This window comes from Perkinsus marinus, assembly GCF_000006405.1.
Source record: "Perkinsus marinus ATCC 50983 genomic scaffold scf_1104296971434, whole genome shotgun sequence".
In the NCBI taxonomy this organism is placed as follows: domain Eukaryota; phylum Perkinsozoa; order Perkinsida; family Perkinsidae; genus Perkinsus; species Perkinsus marinus.
The window spans coordinates 98,233-116,845 of NW_003202100.1; the positions used below are offsets into that span (position 1 = coordinate 98,233).

Here is an 18,613-nt window from a genome sequence, read left to right on the forward strand (position 1 = left end):
ACTATTATCAACAGGTTCATGCTGAAATTGAACCACTTATCGAGACTATCAACTGTTCAACTGTATCAAGTTCGGCTGTGCTAAGACAATCTAAAGCAGCGTCTTGAAGTTCTTCCGTTATTCATTGCCAGTTGACTGCCGTGGAATTGTTCTTTGTTCATGCCGGAGTTCAAGCAGAAGCTCGGTGCCGAATTCCCCAACTTCGACTGCAAGACCACGAAGGGTGACTTCAAATTCCACGAGTTCCTTGACAGTGATCCGAAGAAGCCGTACACGGTGAGCACTTCCGCTGTCTCTGTGTAGTGGTGGCACATCTCTGGTAGATCTTGTTCTCGCATCCCAAGGACTTCACTCCAGTCTGCACCACTGAACTGGGAAAGTTGGAGAAGAACAAGGACGAATTCACCAAGCGCGGAGTGAAGCTCATCGGTATGCACTCCTCTCATCGATGCTCGCCTTGTGAGTTCCTCAGCTCTCAGGCATTTCCTGCGACAGTGTCCCGGACCACCACGCTTGGAGTAAGGACGTGCTCGCCTATCAGAACATGCCAGGAGATGATCTGTCTTATCCCATCATCGCGGATCCCGATAGAGAGATCGTGGGTGTGCTCCTGCATTATCGTGGTGAGTTCTCTTGCGTCTTGTCAGGTGAGTATGCTTGGAATGTTGGATCCCAACGAGAAAGATGCCGCTGGAGTTCCTCTACCTGCTCGTGCCCTTTTCGTCATTGGGCCTGATCACAAGCTGAAGCTTTCTATCGTCTATCCCGCTACTACTGGGCGAAACTATGATGAGGTCAGTAGATTGCTCTGTGCTTCCCTGAAGTGCCACTCAGTGTGATATTGACGTGCTGCTTTTCAGCTCATTCGCACCCTCGACAGTCTACATCTCACAGCAGACTTCAGTCTCGCCACTCCGGTTGACTGGAAGCAAGGCGAACGTGTTATCGTCGCTCCGAACGTCGCTACGGAGGAGGCTCAGAAGCGTTTTAAGAATCTCGAGATCAAGGATTTGCCCAGTGGAAAGCCTTATCTGCGCTATGTTGATGCTCCTGAGTGATTCTATTGCCGATTTGTTCTCTATGTGATTCGGTTACAGAAGGATCGCTATCTGATTTTCTCATGACTCTGCTGAGATTCGAGTTGAGCGAGTGGGACTTTATTTTGGCAATCGCAAACTCGGACCACATTCGAGATGGTGGCGTGACTAGGGAACATACTGAATGAAATTGATAAGTGCAATTCGCATCGTATCGTCGCACAGGAAGAAAGTGAACGCACTCCTTCGTAGTCAGAAACCCGAAAATCATGGTCCCTCATGAGGCTCGTGAGGCTGATAGCAACTCTGAAACACAATTGAACTAGTTGAACAAGATACGGCCTGAGCTCATGAAGGCACATCGCATGTAATGATCTCGTCACTTGAACGGCAGATGCGGCACAGGCTCTCGCATGCTACTAGAGAGTCTTACTGTCTCGGCTCTTTTAGGCAGGGCTCGCTTGTGAATTCGTACCCTCTTGGTGCGACTGTTGAAGTCACTAGTCAGTCGATTTTGAGAGGATGATTGAACCTCCTGTTTGGTATCACTCACAACGTGCTCAGTTTTGGGGGTTGAAGGGCAACGGTGTCCATTTGAGCCCCTTATCTCGCTTTGCGTCGGGGATGGTTTGCTTGACTTCAGCAGTCTTTTTAGATGTTCTGTACACTCGAAGCATCGCTGATAACGCTCATATAGCGTCGGCGGCTTAGCCTCAGCCAAATCCAATGAGAAGTTGTCGAACTGTGAACCACGCATCTGAGTTTTTCCGGGAGGGGAGCCAGGGCATACAGATAGAGCTGCTCACATTGTCCTCCTCCAGCATAGACTTGAGCCTGCCGTTTTCATCCTCAAGTTTCTCGATACGTTGTTCGAGTTGGTGAATATACTCATGCACTGCTTGAGGATCTCCATCGTTGATTGGTCCTTCAGAATGAACTGATGCCTCCTGAACAAACGCTTTGAGTATCTCATGATGGCACCGGGGACAAGATTGCGCTTGATCCTCGATGGCTATCACAAATAAAGTAAAATTGGAGACGGAGGCCACAACCATAGAGCAGGAAGAGGAGCGGAGACAGTGCCACCAGCAGAGCCTCGAGCCTCTTATCTCGCTCGTGAAGATCGTTTTCAAGCCGCCCGATTCTCCTCGTCAGGATCTCTTTCTCCAGCGCGAGCTCAAAAGTTCTCCGCCGGGCCTCCTCTTTCCTGAAAGAAGGGTTGTGTGATGTGCCATTCTGGGATATTCACATTAAGTCGGAGCGGTGCTTCAAAATTCCCAAGGTAGAGATCTCGGATTCCAACTCCGTGGCGACAGATCTGAGCTTCTCGCATCCTGAACAATCGATAGCATTCCGAGGGAAGCCACATTGCTCGAAGCTGCTCACCCAAGTCAACGAATACGCTCGTAACATCTGTGCTGTTCGCACCCTCTGGAGGCTCCTTACCGACTGCACGATGATCTTCGATAGAGGTACGATCAGTTGTACTAAGACACTCAAGCTGCTCGCGCAGCCCAGCCAACTCGGCGTAGCATGTCTCAAATTTCATCCTGCGTCGCCGCAGGATCCTGCGAACAAGTACAGTAACAAGAGCAATGTTTGCCATGAGCATTTTATGGGCCATAGTCAGGGATGCGATCAAGCTGGCTCACTCAGGATCTTCGGCTGGCCCTGAACCGAGGTGACTTGTTTCGTGCTTTCTCTGGTCGCCGAGTCGCTCAGGCTTCTGGAGCCTTAACTTCCGTAACTCAGCTTGCTCGTTGAGAAGTTCCTAGATCGATCGCGACATCGGGTATTCACCGATTTTCGTCACTTCAACTCGTTCTTCCAACTCGATGTTCTCCACACTCAATTCCAACCTATCCTGTTGAAGACTCCGCAAGGTCCTGTCGAGTTCCCCCTCGAGGAACGGGATTGCCTCAGAAGAGGAGCTGAGCCATGGTGATGATGCAGACTTACTGAGCGAGACAGCCTATCACTAGCTTCGGTGTCCTGTCTGCGAGGAGGACTTCCGAACTCTATGGAGCATGAGTGTTTGTTGAGGCATCTTGGTTCGGGCGACTCCTACTAATGTCACTTCGTTTGGATCGTCTATAGCATTCGGCTTACATCGTTTCTCATTCCACCCACATCATGATGAGGGGCAGCCATTAATCCTAGTGCCAACAAAACGTTCCCTGATAGCGTGGTCGTACAGAGGATAGAAGAAACCGAGTAGGACGGGTCTGTGCTCGTCTCTAAGGAAGTCTGACGAATTTGAACAATATCCCGCTAGGTGGGATGAGATCGGGCCTGTGGTCAAACTCCGCGCCAACAATTCCATTTCAACACTCGGATCTCGTTGCAACAGTCGGAAGGATCTCGCTTGTCTCCGCTACGAGCTTTCAGTAATATGGTAAAGTCATTTGGTGATCTCGAGACGCTGCGAACATTGCTCGAGTGAGAGGTTCACAGGGATAGGGCGGCAGTACTAGTGCCAAACTACTGTCAATGTCGAATCTTGGATGTAGTTCGGAACGGCTGTATGCAGGGAGGAGTCGTCTAGCCGGGGACTATGCTTTACTTCATGAACACAACAGAGCATCAGTCGCGTCACACGACTCACGTGTTCATCGCTTCCAACAACATCCTAACATCACGGCTCTCAACAAATGAAGTATTGAACATCTACAGGGATAAGTGCCGGGTAGGCTGCAGATACATCCAGCTGCATCCTGACAACGTTAGTGACATCTCTGTTCGCAACTGCGCTCACTTCCGCTCAACAGGACGTCGTCCGAGGATGGAAGCATCTGGTGATTGCTGATCCCACCTGTGAAGCTGGTACTTAGAAAGGTTCCTCCTTCCGTGCTCCTCCATGTTACATAGCGGATGCCGCTGCATGAACACCGTGTCTCCGTCACGTCCCTTCTGCCAATGAACCCCCATGTACGCTGTGGACTTTTTGAGAACGGTGAGTGTGAGACTCTTGAAGTCCGATCCCCGGTTAATAATAGATATTACGCCGTCGCAGATCGGCACATACGTAGCGAAGGGATTGGCTCGGGTGGTCGAATCCAGTTCCAGCTTAGCGTCCATGACAACGCCGCGGAAAAATCCAAGCGTGAGATTTCTTCCATCACGGCTGCCTACGTAGGTGCCGTGGAGATCTGGTAAACTATAGGATGGCTTCAGAGCCATGAATCCTTTCGCGCATACGTCCTCCAGTTCGCTTTTCACTTGGGATGGAGCTTCGCTGACTTGGTTGTTCGCTGCCCTCACATAGGAGTACCTCACGGGTTCGATTCGGTTGAAACAGGTTCCGTCGCGAACAACGTCAGCCACATATTCTGAGGTCTCGCCATCCGCCACTCGGAGGATCAGTGCCTTCCGGGGAACGCTGCCCGAGTCGGCATCCATGCATCGTTCCTGCGCGCAATTGTAGGGTATGTAATCGAACACTGTGAGATTCAGATTGTCTGCTCCCTGCTCATGACTTCGGATTCTCCCAGAAAACTCTTTGAAATATTTGGTTACGCCATGATGCACCGCTTCGCTACGCTTGGTCACGGCAGGTATATTCCTCGGTATGAAAATGTATTCTACGCCTCTCTTTGAGCTTGCGTACAGTACTTCTCGTTCTCTGATGACGTCGAGCGTGTCTAATTCATCGGAAACGCCCGAGGACTGGACAGGGTATACGCACAGACAGCATAAGCCAAGGTATTGCAATGCAACTTTGATGGATGAAGGCATTTGGAGAGGATTGACGGAAATCGGCAGAGCTACAGAGACCTTGACTGATGCAAATGATCGTCGACTCAAAAGCATCCTTTATTACGACTGATGACGCACTCAACGTAAAATCATTTTCCTCCTCGGAGGCTGGGAGGATTATGGGGAGTCTCCCGGACTCAACAGATCGCCTTAGGAAACTTGGATGTGCGCTCAATTCGTTTTCGTCTCTGCCGAGAGCTCGAGAATCTTCATACAACTTACGTGTTACGATTGATCATAGCAGAATGGAGCTTGTAATCCTTGAGTTGAGGTCCATTATCTAAAGAGGCAGTGACCCCTCTTAGAAGTGGTTTACACCTACGGATATGGCTGTTTTCCCTATGACGGTTCCCACCCGGATAGTGCGGGAGGGCGAGCGCTAACTGAAACTGATTCATTCCTGCAGTTGAAAAATTGACGTCGTAACTCATCGCGCTCCTCTTTTCAATCGATTGTCATCTCGATAGGGGAGGCAAGTATTCCTACGATTCTCATGCAAGTCGTGAAGGTGTCGATTTAGTCTGACTCCTCGGCCTTGTGTTGAACAGTTTAGAGGTGTTAGTTCGAGGACTGTCCGCTCTGCGGGCAGTTAATGCATTTGACAATCACAAAGGCCACAGCGGCTCTCTACAGAAACACTCATTATCTTCGATCGTCTTTAAGCTTCTTCCGTCCGATACTCCACTATCGCTCACTGATGACTACTCCTGCTGAGGATTCCACTGCTGCCACCGCAGCACCAGTCGCCAACGGTAAGAAGAGGTTGAGGAAGAGTTATGGTAGGAAAATTGAATGTCTCAGAGTCGACTGAGACTCCCCAAAAGCTCCCCGCCCACGAACGTAAGCGTTTGGCCCGTGAGGCTAAGGCCGCCGCGGCTGCTGCCAAGAAGGCCGAGCGCGAGGCTAAGATGGCCGCGCAGAAGGTGAGTAATGACGCGATCATGTGTGGTTTGGACGTGGTCCCTACTGCAGGCCGCCAAGGTTGATAAGGTCAGCGATGAGGATTTGGATCCCACCCAGTACGTAGGGCTCTTCGATGGGGTTAACATGTGCTCTGGGAAGGTACCGGAATAACCGTTTGGCTGAGCTCGACACCATCCGAGCCTCTGGTCGAGAAGCATACCCCCACAAGTGGCCAGTCGATTCTACTGTGGCTGAAGTTACTCAGAAGTACACAGACCTCGAGGCTGGTCAGCATACCGCCGATGTGGGAACATTCAATTTCCCTTTCACTTGGTGCTTACTCATTCATCATCAGGTTGTGTGCTTGGCTGGTCGCGCCATGTCCAAGCGTGAGAGCGGCAAGCATATGGTTTTCTATGATCTCTGGGAGGATGGCCATAAGATTCAGGTTAGGTCACTCTGCAGTCCCCAACTTGGTCATTGAAGTATCTTCAGGTCATGTCTGTCGCTCAAGACTGGACTGGTGATGTTGACTTTGCCACTGCCCACAAGGAGGTCCATCGTGGTGACATCATTGGTGTTAAGGGTAAGCTAACTTTCGTATCTCTGCCCAGGTTGATTGTGAATACTCAGGCGTAGTCGGCAAGTCGAAGCGTGGTGAGCTCTCTATTTTCCCTTCGGAGATCCGCCTACTGTCCACCTGCATGCATATGCTCCCTAAGGCCCAGTTCGGCCTCAAGGACCAGGAGGTCCGCTTCCGTCAGCGATATCTCGATCTCATCATGAACCCTCATGTGAGAGAGACCTTCCAGAGACGATCTCAGATCATCGGCTACATCCGCAGGTAGGCTCTCCTACCACTCCTTCTCCTCATCGTGTCCCCTCAGCTATTTGGGCAATCGTGGCTTCATGGAGGTCGAGACTCCTATGATGAACATGATCGCCGGCGGTGCCTCGGCCAAGCCCTTCATCACCCATCACAACGAGCTTGACCTGGACTTGTACATGCGTATCGCTCCCGAGCTCTACCTCAAGATGCTCGTCGTTGGCGGCCTTGATCGTGTCTTCGAGATCGGCAAGAACTTCCGTAACGAGGTGAGCCTCATGTACATCAGTCATTAAGGCGAGCATGCATTCTCTCAGGGTATTGATCTAACCCATAATCCTGAGTTCACCTCTTGTGAGTTCTATATGGCCTATGCTGATTACAACGATCTCATGAACATGACCGAGGAAATGATCTCTGGAATGGTAAGTCGACTACAGTTGCTCGCCGAGTAGCTTGTGTTATTCAGGTTAAGTCCATCTTTGGCACCTACAAGGTCACCTTCCATCCTGAAGGCCCTGAGGGTCCTGCCAAGGAGATTGACTTCTCTCCCCCATGGAAGAGAGTACGGCATGCCCTTGTATGTTCACTGGCTTGATGGTCACTCTATAGGTGTCCATGGTTGAAGAGATCGAGCGTCAATCCGGTGTATCGCTTAATCGTGATTTCGCCGCTGAGGAGGCTCGTCAGCAGCTGGACGAGCTGGCTACCAAGTTTGATGTGGAATGCCCTGCTCCCAGGACTTCTGCTCGTCTTCTCGACAAGCTCTGTGGCTTCTTCATTGAGGTGAGTGGTGCTAGGGGTAATCTTCGGCTGAAAATTTCACCGTCTTGAGTATCTATATTTGGAGTACAAAATTTTATCCTGTTCGCTTTTCAGGACAAGATAGTGAGTCCCACTTTCGTCACAGAGCATCCCCAGATCATGTCCCCTCTAGCCAAGTGGCACCGCTCCAAGCCCGGCCTCACTGAGAGGTAATGCATATGAGTACGATGGTATGTATTGATATTCAGGTTTGAGGGTTTCGTAATGGGTAAGGAGATATGCAATGCATATACGGAGTTGAACGACCCTGTGAAGCAGCTCGCTTGCTTCACCGCCCAGGCTCAGGCTAAGGCTGCGGTAACTGCGTACAACAACCTTCCGGAACGGTCAGCATCTGGTTTTTCTCTTAGGGAGATGACGAGGCGTGTGATGTTGATAACAGCTTCGTTACAGCGTTGGAGTATGGTCTTCCCCCCACTGGTGGCTGGGGTCTCGGTGTCGATAGGTAGTACCACCTCATAGCTGAGCCTATGGAGCCTTTATGTTGCTTGATAGGCTCTGCATGTTCCTCACTGATAACATCAACATCAAGGAGGTTATCCTCTATCCCGCTATGAAGCCTATCGTGAACAAGCCTGTTGAGGGTGAGCATAAGGAGGAGTAATAAGAAGCATGTTTATAGCGAGTAAGTTCACTGAAGGCCGAGCTGAATAATGAGTCTGGTCATCACTTCCAGTTCACACTACTACGTAGATTGATAGGCAGATGGCTGTTAAAGGAATTTTCTGTCTGTTTCTGTTTTAACAAGACAATTGATGCCTCTGTTCGATAGCCATACTATCCACATTCGCTTCTTGAGCTCTTGAGTTGCTAGTAGTAGTAACGGTGGCCGTAGTAGTAACGGTGGCCGAAGGGGGTTTGCTTAGTTGATTAGATTGGGGGTCTCTCGATTTCGGTGATGAATTTTCAACTTGGCCCACAAAAGACTACAGGCCACTTCGCCACACTCTCATTGAAGAAAAGCAAACCTAAAGCGAAGGCGCGACCGCAGCCAACTACAGCAGTGAATGTAATATGGTCGGTGTAGTATGATCGCTCGAATCTTCATCGACTAGGCGTTATTCGCAGAGTCCATGCAAGAGGAAGAGCGCTCTTCGGGATCTGGAGTACCGGGGCAAAGTCTTCCCTTGATCTCAACACAGGCCTCGGTAGGCTGGTAGACTTCGTATTGGAGGAATATACTCATTGACTATAGAAGCTTATATACGAATTCTGGTAGAAGTGCTCAGAGTCCAATAAGAATGTCCCGGAATTTCTTCAGAATTTCCATTCTGTCCCCAACACATGTGGTTGACTATGTGAATATTTCCCCACTGAGTTTGCGCGACTCGGCCTATCAAATGTGGTTGCAGATCACGCTCGAAGTGCAATTATCGCTTGTTTCAGTTGTCCAAGATAGAGAAGACGGAGATCAGCAACATGGCGGCCGCTGGTGTATTCGACTACGATCAGGAGCAAGATGATGAAGATGAGGTCTCCAGTCTCGACAGCGGCTCGAGTGAACGGCTTCGGCGGGAACGACCAAAAGAGAGTAGTATCCTTTCTCAAGAACGCATGGGGAATGACCTGTGGTGTGGCTATTAGAGCCGCTATCGCCAACGAAGGCCCTCAACCGACCAGGGCTCGTCCACGTAACCAAGGAAGGAGCGCTACATGCCCAGGATGCTTTCAAGAACAAGCACTCTAAGCATATGGATCATGTAGGATTGATGGTAGGGAGAATATGTGGTGATACTCTTGAGAGTAGATACTGTTGACGGCTGATCATCGAGCGAAGGAGACGGACCTGATAAAAATGAAATTCAACCGGAAGGAACGGGAGAAGGCCAAGGATGAGATTGGTGACGAAGGAGAGGCCTTTGTCACCGGGGCTTACATCAAGAAGCAGGAGGAACTGAAAAGGTAACAGCAAGACCCTCTGGGGTCTCAAGGGCCCTACAGTGGACATTGTATGCAGGTTTGAGGAGCGCTTGAAAGAGGAGAGCAAAGAACAAGAGGGAGAGAAAAGGAGTAGTCAGAACTTCCTTCGTAATCTCCTGTCGAGTGTAATAGCGGAGCGATGCTGTTCCGAGGGTACTACATGATAGTCTCTAGGGCCGCTTCGCCCGATCCAATGCCAATGAGGCTGATCGGGAGAGAGCCGACGAGAAGGACCAGGAGAAGGCTGAGGCTTTGGACGACAAGCAGCAGGTGGGCCTCGTATGTGATCCTTAGAGGAGTCTCTAACCCGCAGGTTGATGAAAAGGAGGAAAAGAAGGAAGGGGTACTCAAGGAGGTTGAGGATAGTGATGGAGTCAAGTTGGACGCCATTCCGAAGGTAAGCATGGAACTGGTTTTAACTAGCGCTTTTTCTAACAGCTCATCAGGTGCTACCACATCACATTCCGAAGGATCGCAGTGGAGCTATTATGGGTAGTGATGAGCAACTGGCCAAACAGGCTCTGCAGGCTAATATGAAGGTGATAGGAACACATAAGGAATCGACAGTATCATCTTGTTAGGCTCTTGAACAAGTGGAGTCGGCCATGTCGGCTGAGACCAACCTTGAGGATCGAGTAATGAGTGCGAAAGAAAGGTGATATCACGACGGTGACGAGGCAGGGTAGTGAGTCTTTGACGAACAGATACTTAGCAAGGAAGAAGCGAAGACTGGAGGCAGGCGAGCCGGAATCCGCGGAGAAAAGTTGATTCTTATAATAAAGCAGGAGTTGCGTTAGATGAGCGTCATGATTCACTCTGTGATCATGAAGCAACTCCGAATTCAACCATCAAGGAAAGTGGAGAGGACCTTACCGAAAGTTAGCGCACGTAAAGCGCAGGTCGTAGATGCACCACTTCCCCTTCTTTGACGAGCATAAAGCCCGGGGCGTAGTAGCGTACACCAAAAAACGCATGTTGAGCAGTGAACACGGAACATTTATTGTATAGCAGAATGACTTTTACAGCTGGGTTCAAACGTGGAGTCCGTACGAGGAGTCATTGGAGACACGTCAGATTTTATGCTGTGACAGCATTGCTTTCGCTTTGTGGCAGTCATATTGGCTCGAATATAGTCAACATATCCAGGGCTTGAACTCACGCCTTTGTGATGGAGAATTACACGCTCTACCATTCGAGCATGTCATATTGTGGAGAGTCACGAGTCTCGTAGGAGGATATGGTCAGTACTCCAAAGTCGTACACTCTACGTACACTTAAATTTTATAGCGCCTCGCAGTCGTCGTCATCTTGCGTTGGCAGGGCGAGCGCAATCGTCACCAGAAGCATTCAGAAAATATGGCAGTTTTCGAAGCATTTTAAGGCAGGATTCAGTCGACCTCCCGTAGTTAGGACGCTATAGACAGCTGATTGGCACAGACGAGTACTACGTAGTCTTGAGAGTATCCACTTTATTGAAGGTCTTGGAACCAATGTCCTCGACAGCCGACACTCAGGAGGCGGCCGGGCAGCAACCAGAGGCTGTGTCCGACTTCTCTCCCACTTTCAAGATCTTAAACAAGGGGGATTCGGCCAGGGACGGCTCTAACGGTAGCCCTTTGTATGCTTCCAAACTTAGTATGTGTGTAGAGCCCTTAGACGGTCAAATATCGTCATCGGATGATGATGCTGCTGCTACTGATTGCATCCAAGTGTTGTTCCCTCCAACTCGGGAACAGCATCAAGAAGAGGCACTTCAGGCAGGGCAAATTTTCGAAGTTTTGAATAAGGTCTGGGATGTCACTACTAGGCTTATTGGATTGTCTACTTTTCAGATTGGCGATATACGATGGATCGATTTTTCGAACTTCCATTTAGACCACACCGTTGTGGTTGTTTACTTCGATCTTCGCGCTGCTCAACGAGCATATACTAGACTCAATGAGGTACCGCAGAGGGGCATCCCGGGTTCAACATCGGATTTTCACCCGTTTTACGTGAAGCAGCGTAAAACTCGGTGAAAAACGCGATATTCGCGCCCTGTGGTAGTCGCGAAATATGTTTTTCACTAGTGTTTTTCATATCACTAGGGTGAAACTGTATTGTCATCTTTTTCAAGGCCGACTTATCAGCGTCAGCGGAATACGTTTCAATTCCCGGAAATGAGGACGCTCGGGAAGTGGTACTCAGCATCAGCGACGCTGACAGTTTCGATACCATTCGTGCGGAACTACGCCATTTTGGAGATCTTCGCCGAATGAGCTTCCAGGTGCTAGACTGTGGTACCAGAATTTCCACCTATGCACTTGTGTTTAGGACTCTTCCATAGTTGCAGAGTTTTACGACTCGAGAGCCTGTGCTTCGATAAATGCCTCTGTAGGGGCTCCCGGGCTGAAATTAAAGCCCGCGACAGGACCTGGTAGTATTGATGGAGGGGGGGGGGAGGAAAGTTACGATTGAATCTGACCTTCGTTTTAGTACTGCGGCCGCGATCTGTATCGTTAACAGGCCCTAGCAAAGGTAGTATAGGGTTTGCTGATCGGGCTAATCGTGGTATGTATGGTGTTGATTAGATAGAGCTGGAGGGTTACATACTCCTGGTTCCTCTGGAGGCTCTTGTTCTGGAGCTCAGCGAGCTGCCATGATGGGGTGAGCGATGATGACTTAATATGTCGCTTCCGTTTAGTGATCTTGATGAGGTACCAACAGCCACGAGTGGTCCCTGTGGAGAGTGGAAGCGGATCTGTTGCGCCTCCTCCTGAGTTGCCAGAAAAAGCCTGTGAGCATCTCAGGTTCACTCGGGTGTCATATGGCTTATCCTTCTTAGCTTGTGTATCTGAGTCGGTGGGCAGCAGCCGCAAGTATCCCAAAACAACTGCGGTTCCTAATTCGCAGTTCGTGATAGACTTGGGCAAAGTGGCGAGTGGTGCGGACCCACGAACGACTTGTATGATTCGGAATATTCCTAACAAGTACACCCAGAAGATGCTCCTCAAGCTATTCGATTCGGTAATAGAGGAGTGTCGGGTTGGTGGCTTCCCTAGAGTGGGAAGCTATAGTGAGTCGTACGGAGTTCCTGCCTCAGCCTTAGGGGAAAAAGGAATATTTGCCTACCAGGTACCTAGCATATGCGGACAGTATGACTTCTTCTATCTGCCGATGGATTTTCGAAATAAATGCAATGTTGGCTACGCCTTCATTGACTTTTCTAACCCGCGAACAAGTAAGACTTAGTTATGGATCGATCAGTTGTCCGAGTGGTAATGCATCTTGTTCTCATTGCGATGGGCGTGGGTTCGATCTTCGGGGGTGTAATTTTCTATGAAGGTATTCCCGCGTTGGTACGGGCGCTCGATGGTAAGAAGTGGGAGAGGTTCAACTCGGAGAAGGTAGTAGCGTCCTCGGCCTTGCGCTTCTCTGAATGAGTGCGAGCAGATATGCAGAATTACGTTTGCGAGACTCCAAGGCTCGAAGCAGCTCATGGACCACTTCCGGACATCTAGTGTAATGCAGCAGTCAAACAAGCAGATCAGACCATGGTAGGACGACGACGAGGACGAGGAGGAGGAGAAGGAGGTTGTTCTTGCTGTGCTCACATTTAGAGTAGGTTCCAAAGGGATCGTTCGGCTGGTCATCAGCAGCAGCACCACCCTCATATGTCACATTCTTCTGGGGACCGCTCGAGGCACTATCAGCTCTCTGAGCCGGTTTTTGAGAGACCAACGACTTTGACTGCTGCATCTAGTGACGCTGGTATGAACTATGATAATGCTTTGGCCGACCTCTGTGCGATTGGGGAGCCTAGCCTCCTTGCTACAGCATTAGCCGAGCTTCAGCGTAACGAGGAAGATCCTTCGTCGGTAGTAGTAGTGGGGGTGTTGGCGGACAAGAGTAAGCTCTTGTGGCAGGTGATTCTGGACAACTTCCCTCTAGAAGGCTGGTCCGATGCCGCTAGTTCTATTGGAGGGTTCAGTGCTCCGGCCACCTACTTCTCGGGACAGCCTTGTTCGTCTGCTCTTCAGGTAGTGGGGAGGGGGATTGGCTGCATATGATGGTGTACATGGCTTGCTCTTGTTGCTCCCTCAGTTTGCCCAGGATGCATACAATCATTTGGATTCCAGCCCACCACCTGGGTGGTCGGCCCAACCTGATGATAGATGGCAGACCAACGGCACTGAGGGCAGATTCATGAAGTAGTTTAAATTGCTTAACGGCTCTCGGAGGAGCTCAGTGAGCTCCTGATTTGTTCTCATTGTTGCCATTCTCTAGAACTTCTCGTATATCTGTACTATTATGATCTCCTTACCTTTACCATACCGCCACAGTCTCTCCTTTCCCCCCGGAGCTCCTCTTCATCGTCGTAAGTCCTTCTCCTGCTACTACTTCTACTATCGCTAAAGATGATAATGATACTCACGCTCTCGCTCGAGAGGCCGCCCAAGGCCAGTTTGTGGGTTTTCGTATATCTTCATTCTGCACTCTATCGTGTTAAGCTGATACCATCATTGTCGATGTTGCCTAGTCAAATGTCTCTTGGATATCCCAGTTGTGTTGAAGTAGTTGTGCCCCCTCCCTGAGCTCTCCTTGTAGTGCTCATTGCTCAGTATGACGACGACGACGACGGCTCATGCCTTCGGTCTGCCAGCTGACGTATCACTGTACTAGTCGCCTCTCTAGTAGCTGCTCATTATGGAATCCCTCGTTTTGGTAGGTATAGTCCATTCCCTAAGTCGGAGTCGTCCGAGACTAAGAAGGGAGTAGAAGGTTCCGTGAACCCCTTTGGAGTTAGATCTGGGCTCAACATACGACTGGCAGGAGACTGTGCGGCAGTAGTAGAATGGGGAAACTATATTGTCTTCGCCAAAGCATCGGTAGTATGCTCCGCTTGGCCCGGCGCTATGGCTGAATGCTGGCTGGTAGGGCCCGAGACAAGCGACTGGGGCTCTTGTGGGTGTTGGTCGCCAACACGATAGATTAGCCTTGGATGTAAATGTAGCAGCATCCTCTGTGGGTGTCACTAAAACTGAGCAGGAGAAGAGGGACGCAGATGCAATGTAGTATCATGGATAGGGTCCTCTAGTTTGACTATTCCTTTCTAGTTGCGAGGACCTCTCCAACACTATCACGAGTGGTCTCTCTGCAGTAGTGGTGGCCGAGCATTACCCTAAAAGTGTAGTATAAGGGTGTAGTCTAGTGTATGGTTATCCAGTGCCCTTAGGTCCTCCCACTGAATGTGTCGGTTGTCTCCTGCCCTCCTGGTGGCTTCTCAGCCGAACGAGTACTGCCGTGTGCTATGGCTGCTGCTATGACTGCTACGGCATTGTGTGTAAGTTGGGGTATTCGCGGGGTCTCAACCGTTGTAGTAGCCCTTTCTCGAGGGCGCTATATAGGACTCTCTAGGAAGTATCACTCTCACTGAGATACGGCTTCCTTTCATCATGAGGGCTGTCCTCTGCAAGGCTCTATTATCGGGCTTATGCGGGTGGTCTCTTCGTGGTTGAAGACTGTGATTTCTGTGGGTCGTTTGAAAGCAGCTTCAGGTGCACGTATCGGACATTCTAAGTGTGGTCAATATCGCCTCTAGAGGCAATTGCGTGTTGGCAGACCCAACACTAGGCGAGGACCTCCCCGATGGAGACAAGAGTGAGAGGCAGCATCTCACCACACTTGGCTTGACTTATGTCTCGAAAGAAGTAGTGACGTATGAGCTCCCCATTCTCAGGGACAGCTGTTTTGGTAGGTGCTCCTTCTACGGTCACTGTCCTCGTCACCTGAGGTGGGAGGAGGGAGGGATAAGACTAAACCGAATATGTCGAAAATACTAAGCTATGGGTTCGCCGCGACCACTCAGGTGTCTAAGGAGATAGAAAGGGTTATAGGGGAGAGAGTTCGTCGGGATGGCCTTTGAGTACCATAACGTTTATTGTTCCTACTGCTGCTATGTGTGTCGAGTTTAGTATGAAAATGATGTTCCTGCTATTTATGGTCGCTTGGTGTTAGTATCAGTTTTCAATGCAACATCAAAACACCGAGAAGGGCGATGAACGGTGGAGGCCCTATTCCTTTATATGGACCTACTGTATCGTCCTACCAGTGGTGCTGATGACGTTATGGCTGATCACTGCAATGGTGCTGGAGGCATGGAGAGCTGATAGGACCAGAGGGCAGGCGGGTGAGGGTCTTCACAATGGATGCTGGTTCCGCTGACGGGCGCGCGCTTTTGTTGTAGGTGTACCTGCACCGTTGGCCCCAGAGGACTACCTTCGGCGCGAGGAGGAACTCGGAATAACAAGTATTAGTTTCGCTCCTCTGAGGACGGCAGCACGATGGTTGTTTTACTGCCAACCAGAGCTGTCCCTGGTAGGTGTAGATGTGCCGGTATGGTTGCTAAGGTAGCCGTTGTTAGGAAGTGGCTAGTGTGGATGGTGGAGCGCACTCGAGTGGAGATGAACGCTTCGCTTCGTGGTTCCTCACGCCATCAACGCAACTGCTGGGATACTTCACTTACTCAATAGTATTCGTGACGTCTATTGTGGGTGGGCTCATGAGGTAATCATGGGCATCTATAACTCATCAGTGTGTTGGGTGTAGGGGAAAGTGGGTGTTGAGAGTGCCAGCGAGGGACAATACTGCTAAGATGAGTAGGGGGGTCGAGCTGGGAAGTGTCGGAAATGTGGTATGTTGAATTATCTGGAAGTATTGAGCTACCATTGTCGAGCTGTGAGGTGTCGGAAATGTGGTATGTTGAATTGTCTGGAAGTATTGAGCTAGCATTGTCGAGGTGTGCTCCTCTCCTGGGATTGGGATAAGTGGGGCCCTCCTCAGTGTAGGGCCTGTGGAAGTCTCTTGAGTATCGCTGGGGCCATTGGGAAGAGCATTGCCCTCGTCGCTCAGATAGGATAGAATTGCTCAACGCTGTAGTGACAAGTCTGTTGGCTTTTGGGGTGATCGCGTACAAGACGGCGACGGCAGCCCTTGCTCGTCGGGAAGGCTCGACCTCAGCTGATGTGCTGGCTAATTGGTTCCTCTTGCAGCCCTGCCATGTAAGAGGTTCCTGTGATAGTGAATTCACGATGGGTTTAGGTGTTCTGCATTGGGCTTGGGGTCATCTACTGGTCCCGGAGGTGGAAGGTGTCCATCTACTTTTTCAACGTGTACCTTCACTTGATGTGGGGTGTGGCTCTGGCTTTGGTCTTTGCTGAGATGGAGGAGTACAACAAACGAGGCTACCCTCTCGGTGATAATATACCACCTGTTGGGCAATTCGCAGTGGATAGTCGTGGGTTCTGATTGTGGTAGAGCCTTGTATGCGTAGTGTTAGTCTCTTTGGGTAGCGTTTATGGTGTTGTCTGTGCCAGAGACCTTCCACTTCTATCTGGAGCATTGGGTACTGGTGCTAGCCCCTTTTATTCTCATTGCTATGCGAACGTGAGTATAACATGGGCGCAGCGGTCACCGTTATTGTGAAGCAGATACCCAGTGTTTAAGCCGAGACTTTGGTTCTGTTATTCTCTCGCGGGTGCATTTCATTCCTGTCTATTGCAGCCTCTCCATTTTGTCTTGTTGGTTCAGATCAACTATCAGACTCATCCCCCAGGAGGTGACCATAACCATACTCGGGCTGCTGCCCTTCTGAATAGAGTGTTGTCCCTTTCAGGCCCTTTACGGCACTTTGGTAGGTTCTACAGGCCTGTTCAGTAAGGTTGACAGCCTAGGCCTTTTCAGCTACGCTCTCTGTATAGGTACGTGTTTTGTTGGCTCTTGACCTATCTCTTCTCTCGATGCATTATACCGGCGTGGGTGGCCTTCTGTGAGCGCTACATATGGTCTCGATCGAAGGGAACTGAGCATAGTGGGCATCTGCCGAATAAGGTAACTTCATGTAGGCCAACTCTCTATACTTAGCCTCAGGCGGCCAGCCCTGTAGAAGGTGGAAAGAATAAAGTCTCATGAAAGTTTATTCTCACTCACGTATTGCTACACTTATATGAGATTGAGGATAGCAAGGTTCTAATATGAGATCGCAGCATGCCGCGGTTGGTCTCGGGTTTTACGGGGGAACACTCACTACTCCCAATGTGATCGTCATGTAGTTTTTTGTCCAACCCTGTTCGTATGTCCGCAACAGTGGACTCATTGGTTAAGACGATTCTAAAGGGTGGCTCGTCAGCTGGGGAGGTAACTCGTCAGTTGAGCTGGGTGGAGGACGCTAATGCTGTGGGCAAGAGAGGCGTCACTCCTCTTATCGCTGCAATAGAGTCTGAAGATGATGAGGTAATGATGAGGTGTCCCCGTCCTCGATACCGCTCCATTTGATCATCGTAAGATAGTAGTGGGGTGGGTTCCGTACGGACCATTGCTGTGTCCAGTGAGTTTGTTGAGACCCCTACTCAGTAGGGGCTCAGTCGGGGTGTCTTAGATAGACAGGAGGGCCTACTGTCTGTCCTGGTCCCGGATGGTGGAGTCTTCATTGCTAAAAGGGATTCTGTTAACAACGATAGTGACTTGTTCCTCACTGACGCCCGAGCTAAGCGACAAGCTTCTTATCGGTGCATATGGACTCCTCGATGGCGAGAAAAGTGGGGCCGCTTTCACCGCTGAATAGTCGTGTACTCTTAGTGTTGAAGAGGACTTCATCATCGCCAATGCTAGCGAACCATGTTTAGATAATTTCGGTCCTATTGGATAGCAAGAAGGTCGACGTTAACGTTCGTGATGCGGTGATGGTGTTACCTCCTATTGTAAGGGTGGGGTGGTCTCGAAAGGGTGCAGGACAAAACAGGTCCATGCGGTTCGTCATGGTGGAGGAGCCCTCCTGCCTCTTATCAAGAGAGGGGCCGATCTGAAGGTCGCTGACGAGGCTGGGGATAATGTGGCGCATTGGGCGTGTAGGTAGGAGGAGAGGAGAGGGTTTCGAAAGGGGTGTGGTATTGGAAATTCACTACACGTGGTCGGAGTCGGATCTGTTCGTGTAGGTAGGCTGAACGAGCCGTCGGCAGTGACTTTACTGGGCAAGTCGAGTCCCTCTATATTCACTGCCACTGATGATGAAGGAAGTACTATCTGCCCTACCTCGGTTAGCTGAGGGGGTTATTAATATGATCTGTAGACACACCACTCCATGTGGCTCTCTTGGAGGGTCAGCAGGAGGCTGCCTTTGCCGTGCTCGACCCCGACCTGGGCTTGGTAGAGGTACTTGATCTCAACAGCAAGAACGATCTCGGCGAGACCCCACTGGTGTTGGCAGTGAAAGGGTAGGCATCATGAAGGGTCTTGACGATGACGATGAGCGTGTGCAGGCGCATGGGGAACGTAGTGCAGTCTTTGATTGATACGGGCAAGATTGACA

The 18,613-nt window shown here is 50.2% G+C and overlaps 7 protein-coding genes across 7 annotated transcripts in view; 6 read left to right on the plus strand and 1 right to left on the minus strand.

The window, feature by feature from the left end:
• Positions 1-159: 159 nt before the first annotated feature.
• Pmar_PMAR010894 (peroxidoxin 2, putative) lies at positions 160-1,058 on the plus strand (the record flags this gene model as incomplete). The annotated part of the gene is made up of 5 exons (XM_002766868.1): positions 160-276; positions 324-429; positions 480-598; positions 648-794; positions 861-1,058. 5 exons carry the CDS (start codon positions 160-162, stop codon positions 1,056-1,058), a joined length of 687 nt encoding a protein of 228 aa, XP_002766914.1.
• A 2,730-nt stretch (positions 1,059-3,788) lies between these two features.
• Positions 3,789-4,115, minus strand: Pmar_PMAR010895 (hypothetical protein; the record flags this gene model as incomplete). The annotated part of the gene is made up of 1 exon (XM_002766869.1): positions 3,789-4,115. One exon carries the CDS (start codon positions 4,113-4,115, stop codon positions 3,789-3,791), a length of 327 nt encoding a protein of 108 aa, XP_002766915.1.
• Positions 4,116-5,490: 1,375 nt separating this feature from the next.
• Pmar_PMAR010896 (lysyl-tRNA synthetase, putative) lies at positions 5,491-8,107 on the plus strand (the record flags this gene model as incomplete). Its single annotated transcript, XM_002766870.1, has 16 exons — positions 5,491-5,545; positions 5,595-5,716; positions 5,766-5,812; positions 5,856-6,000; positions 6,052-6,144; positions 6,192-6,282; positions 6,330-6,540; positions 6,584-6,791; positions 6,840-6,947; positions 6,992-7,087; positions 7,135-7,308; positions 7,402-7,496; positions 7,536-7,644; positions 7,698-7,792; positions 7,843-7,972; positions 8,024-8,107. 15 exons carry the CDS (start codon positions 5,491-5,493, stop codon positions 7,949-7,951), a joined length of 1,758 nt encoding a protein of 585 aa, XP_002766916.1. The 3' UTR covers positions 7,952-7,972; positions 8,024-8,107.
• A 313-nt stretch (positions 8,108-8,420) lies between these two features.
• Positions 8,421-10,420, plus strand: Pmar_PMAR010897 (normocyte binding protein 2a, putative; the record flags this gene model as incomplete). Its single annotated transcript, XM_002766871.1, has 10 exons — positions 8,421-8,495; positions 8,734-8,878; positions 8,932-9,047; positions 9,095-9,249; positions 9,305-9,392; positions 9,442-9,537; positions 9,581-9,664; positions 9,714-9,806; positions 9,849-9,922; positions 10,381-10,420. 10 exons carry the CDS (start codon positions 8,421-8,423, stop codon positions 10,418-10,420), a joined length of 966 nt encoding a protein of 321 aa, XP_002766917.1.
• A 337-nt stretch (positions 10,421-10,757) lies between these two features.
• Pmar_PMAR010898 (hypothetical protein) lies at positions 10,758-13,786 on the plus strand (the record flags this gene model as incomplete). Its single annotated transcript, XM_002766872.1, has 13 exons — positions 10,758-10,875; positions 10,924-11,054; positions 11,100-11,210; positions 11,581-11,683; positions 11,838-11,913; positions 11,964-12,043; positions 12,092-12,273; positions 12,382-12,487; positions 12,592-12,653; positions 12,700-12,803; positions 12,872-13,124; positions 13,173-13,286; positions 13,351-13,786. The coding sequence occupies 13 exons, from the start codon at positions 10,758-10,760 to the stop codon at positions 13,459-13,461; spliced, it is 1,551 nt and encodes a 516-aa protein (XP_002766918.1). The 3' UTR covers positions 13,462-13,786.
• Positions 13,787-13,869: 83 nt separating this feature from the next.
• On the plus strand, positions 13,870-17,078 carry Pmar_PMAR010899 (hypothetical protein; the record flags this gene model as incomplete). Its single annotated transcript, XM_002766873.1, has 17 exons — positions 13,870-13,922; positions 13,976-14,135; positions 14,185-14,318; positions 14,364-14,436; positions 14,483-14,590; positions 14,805-14,957; positions 15,005-15,136; positions 15,271-15,436; positions 15,494-15,624; positions 15,671-15,813; positions 15,856-15,905; positions 16,159-16,307; positions 16,348-16,501; positions 16,623-16,692; positions 16,837-16,864; positions 16,922-16,939; positions 17,007-17,078. The coding sequence occupies 17 exons, from the start codon at positions 13,870-13,872 to the stop codon at positions 17,076-17,078; spliced, it is 1,794 nt and encodes a 597-aa protein (XP_002766919.1).
• Positions 17,079-17,379: 301 nt separating this feature from the next.
• The window catches only part of Pmar_PMAR010900 (Nonsense-mediated mRNA decay protein, putative), a gene marked incomplete at both ends in the record, with an annotated part of 3,341 nt that continues 2,107 nt past the window's right edge, over positions 17,380-18,613 (plus strand). Inside the window, 5 exons of the mRNA XM_002766874.1 lie at positions 17,380-17,538; positions 17,931-18,005; positions 18,047-18,152; positions 18,240-18,320; positions 18,374-18,456. Coding sequence (XP_002766920.1) covers positions 17,380-17,538; positions 17,931-18,005; positions 18,047-18,152; positions 18,240-18,320; positions 18,374-18,456 — 504 coding nt within the window. The remainder of the gene's footprint in view (positions 17,539-17,930; positions 18,006-18,046; positions 18,153-18,239; positions 18,321-18,373; positions 18,457-18,613) is intronic.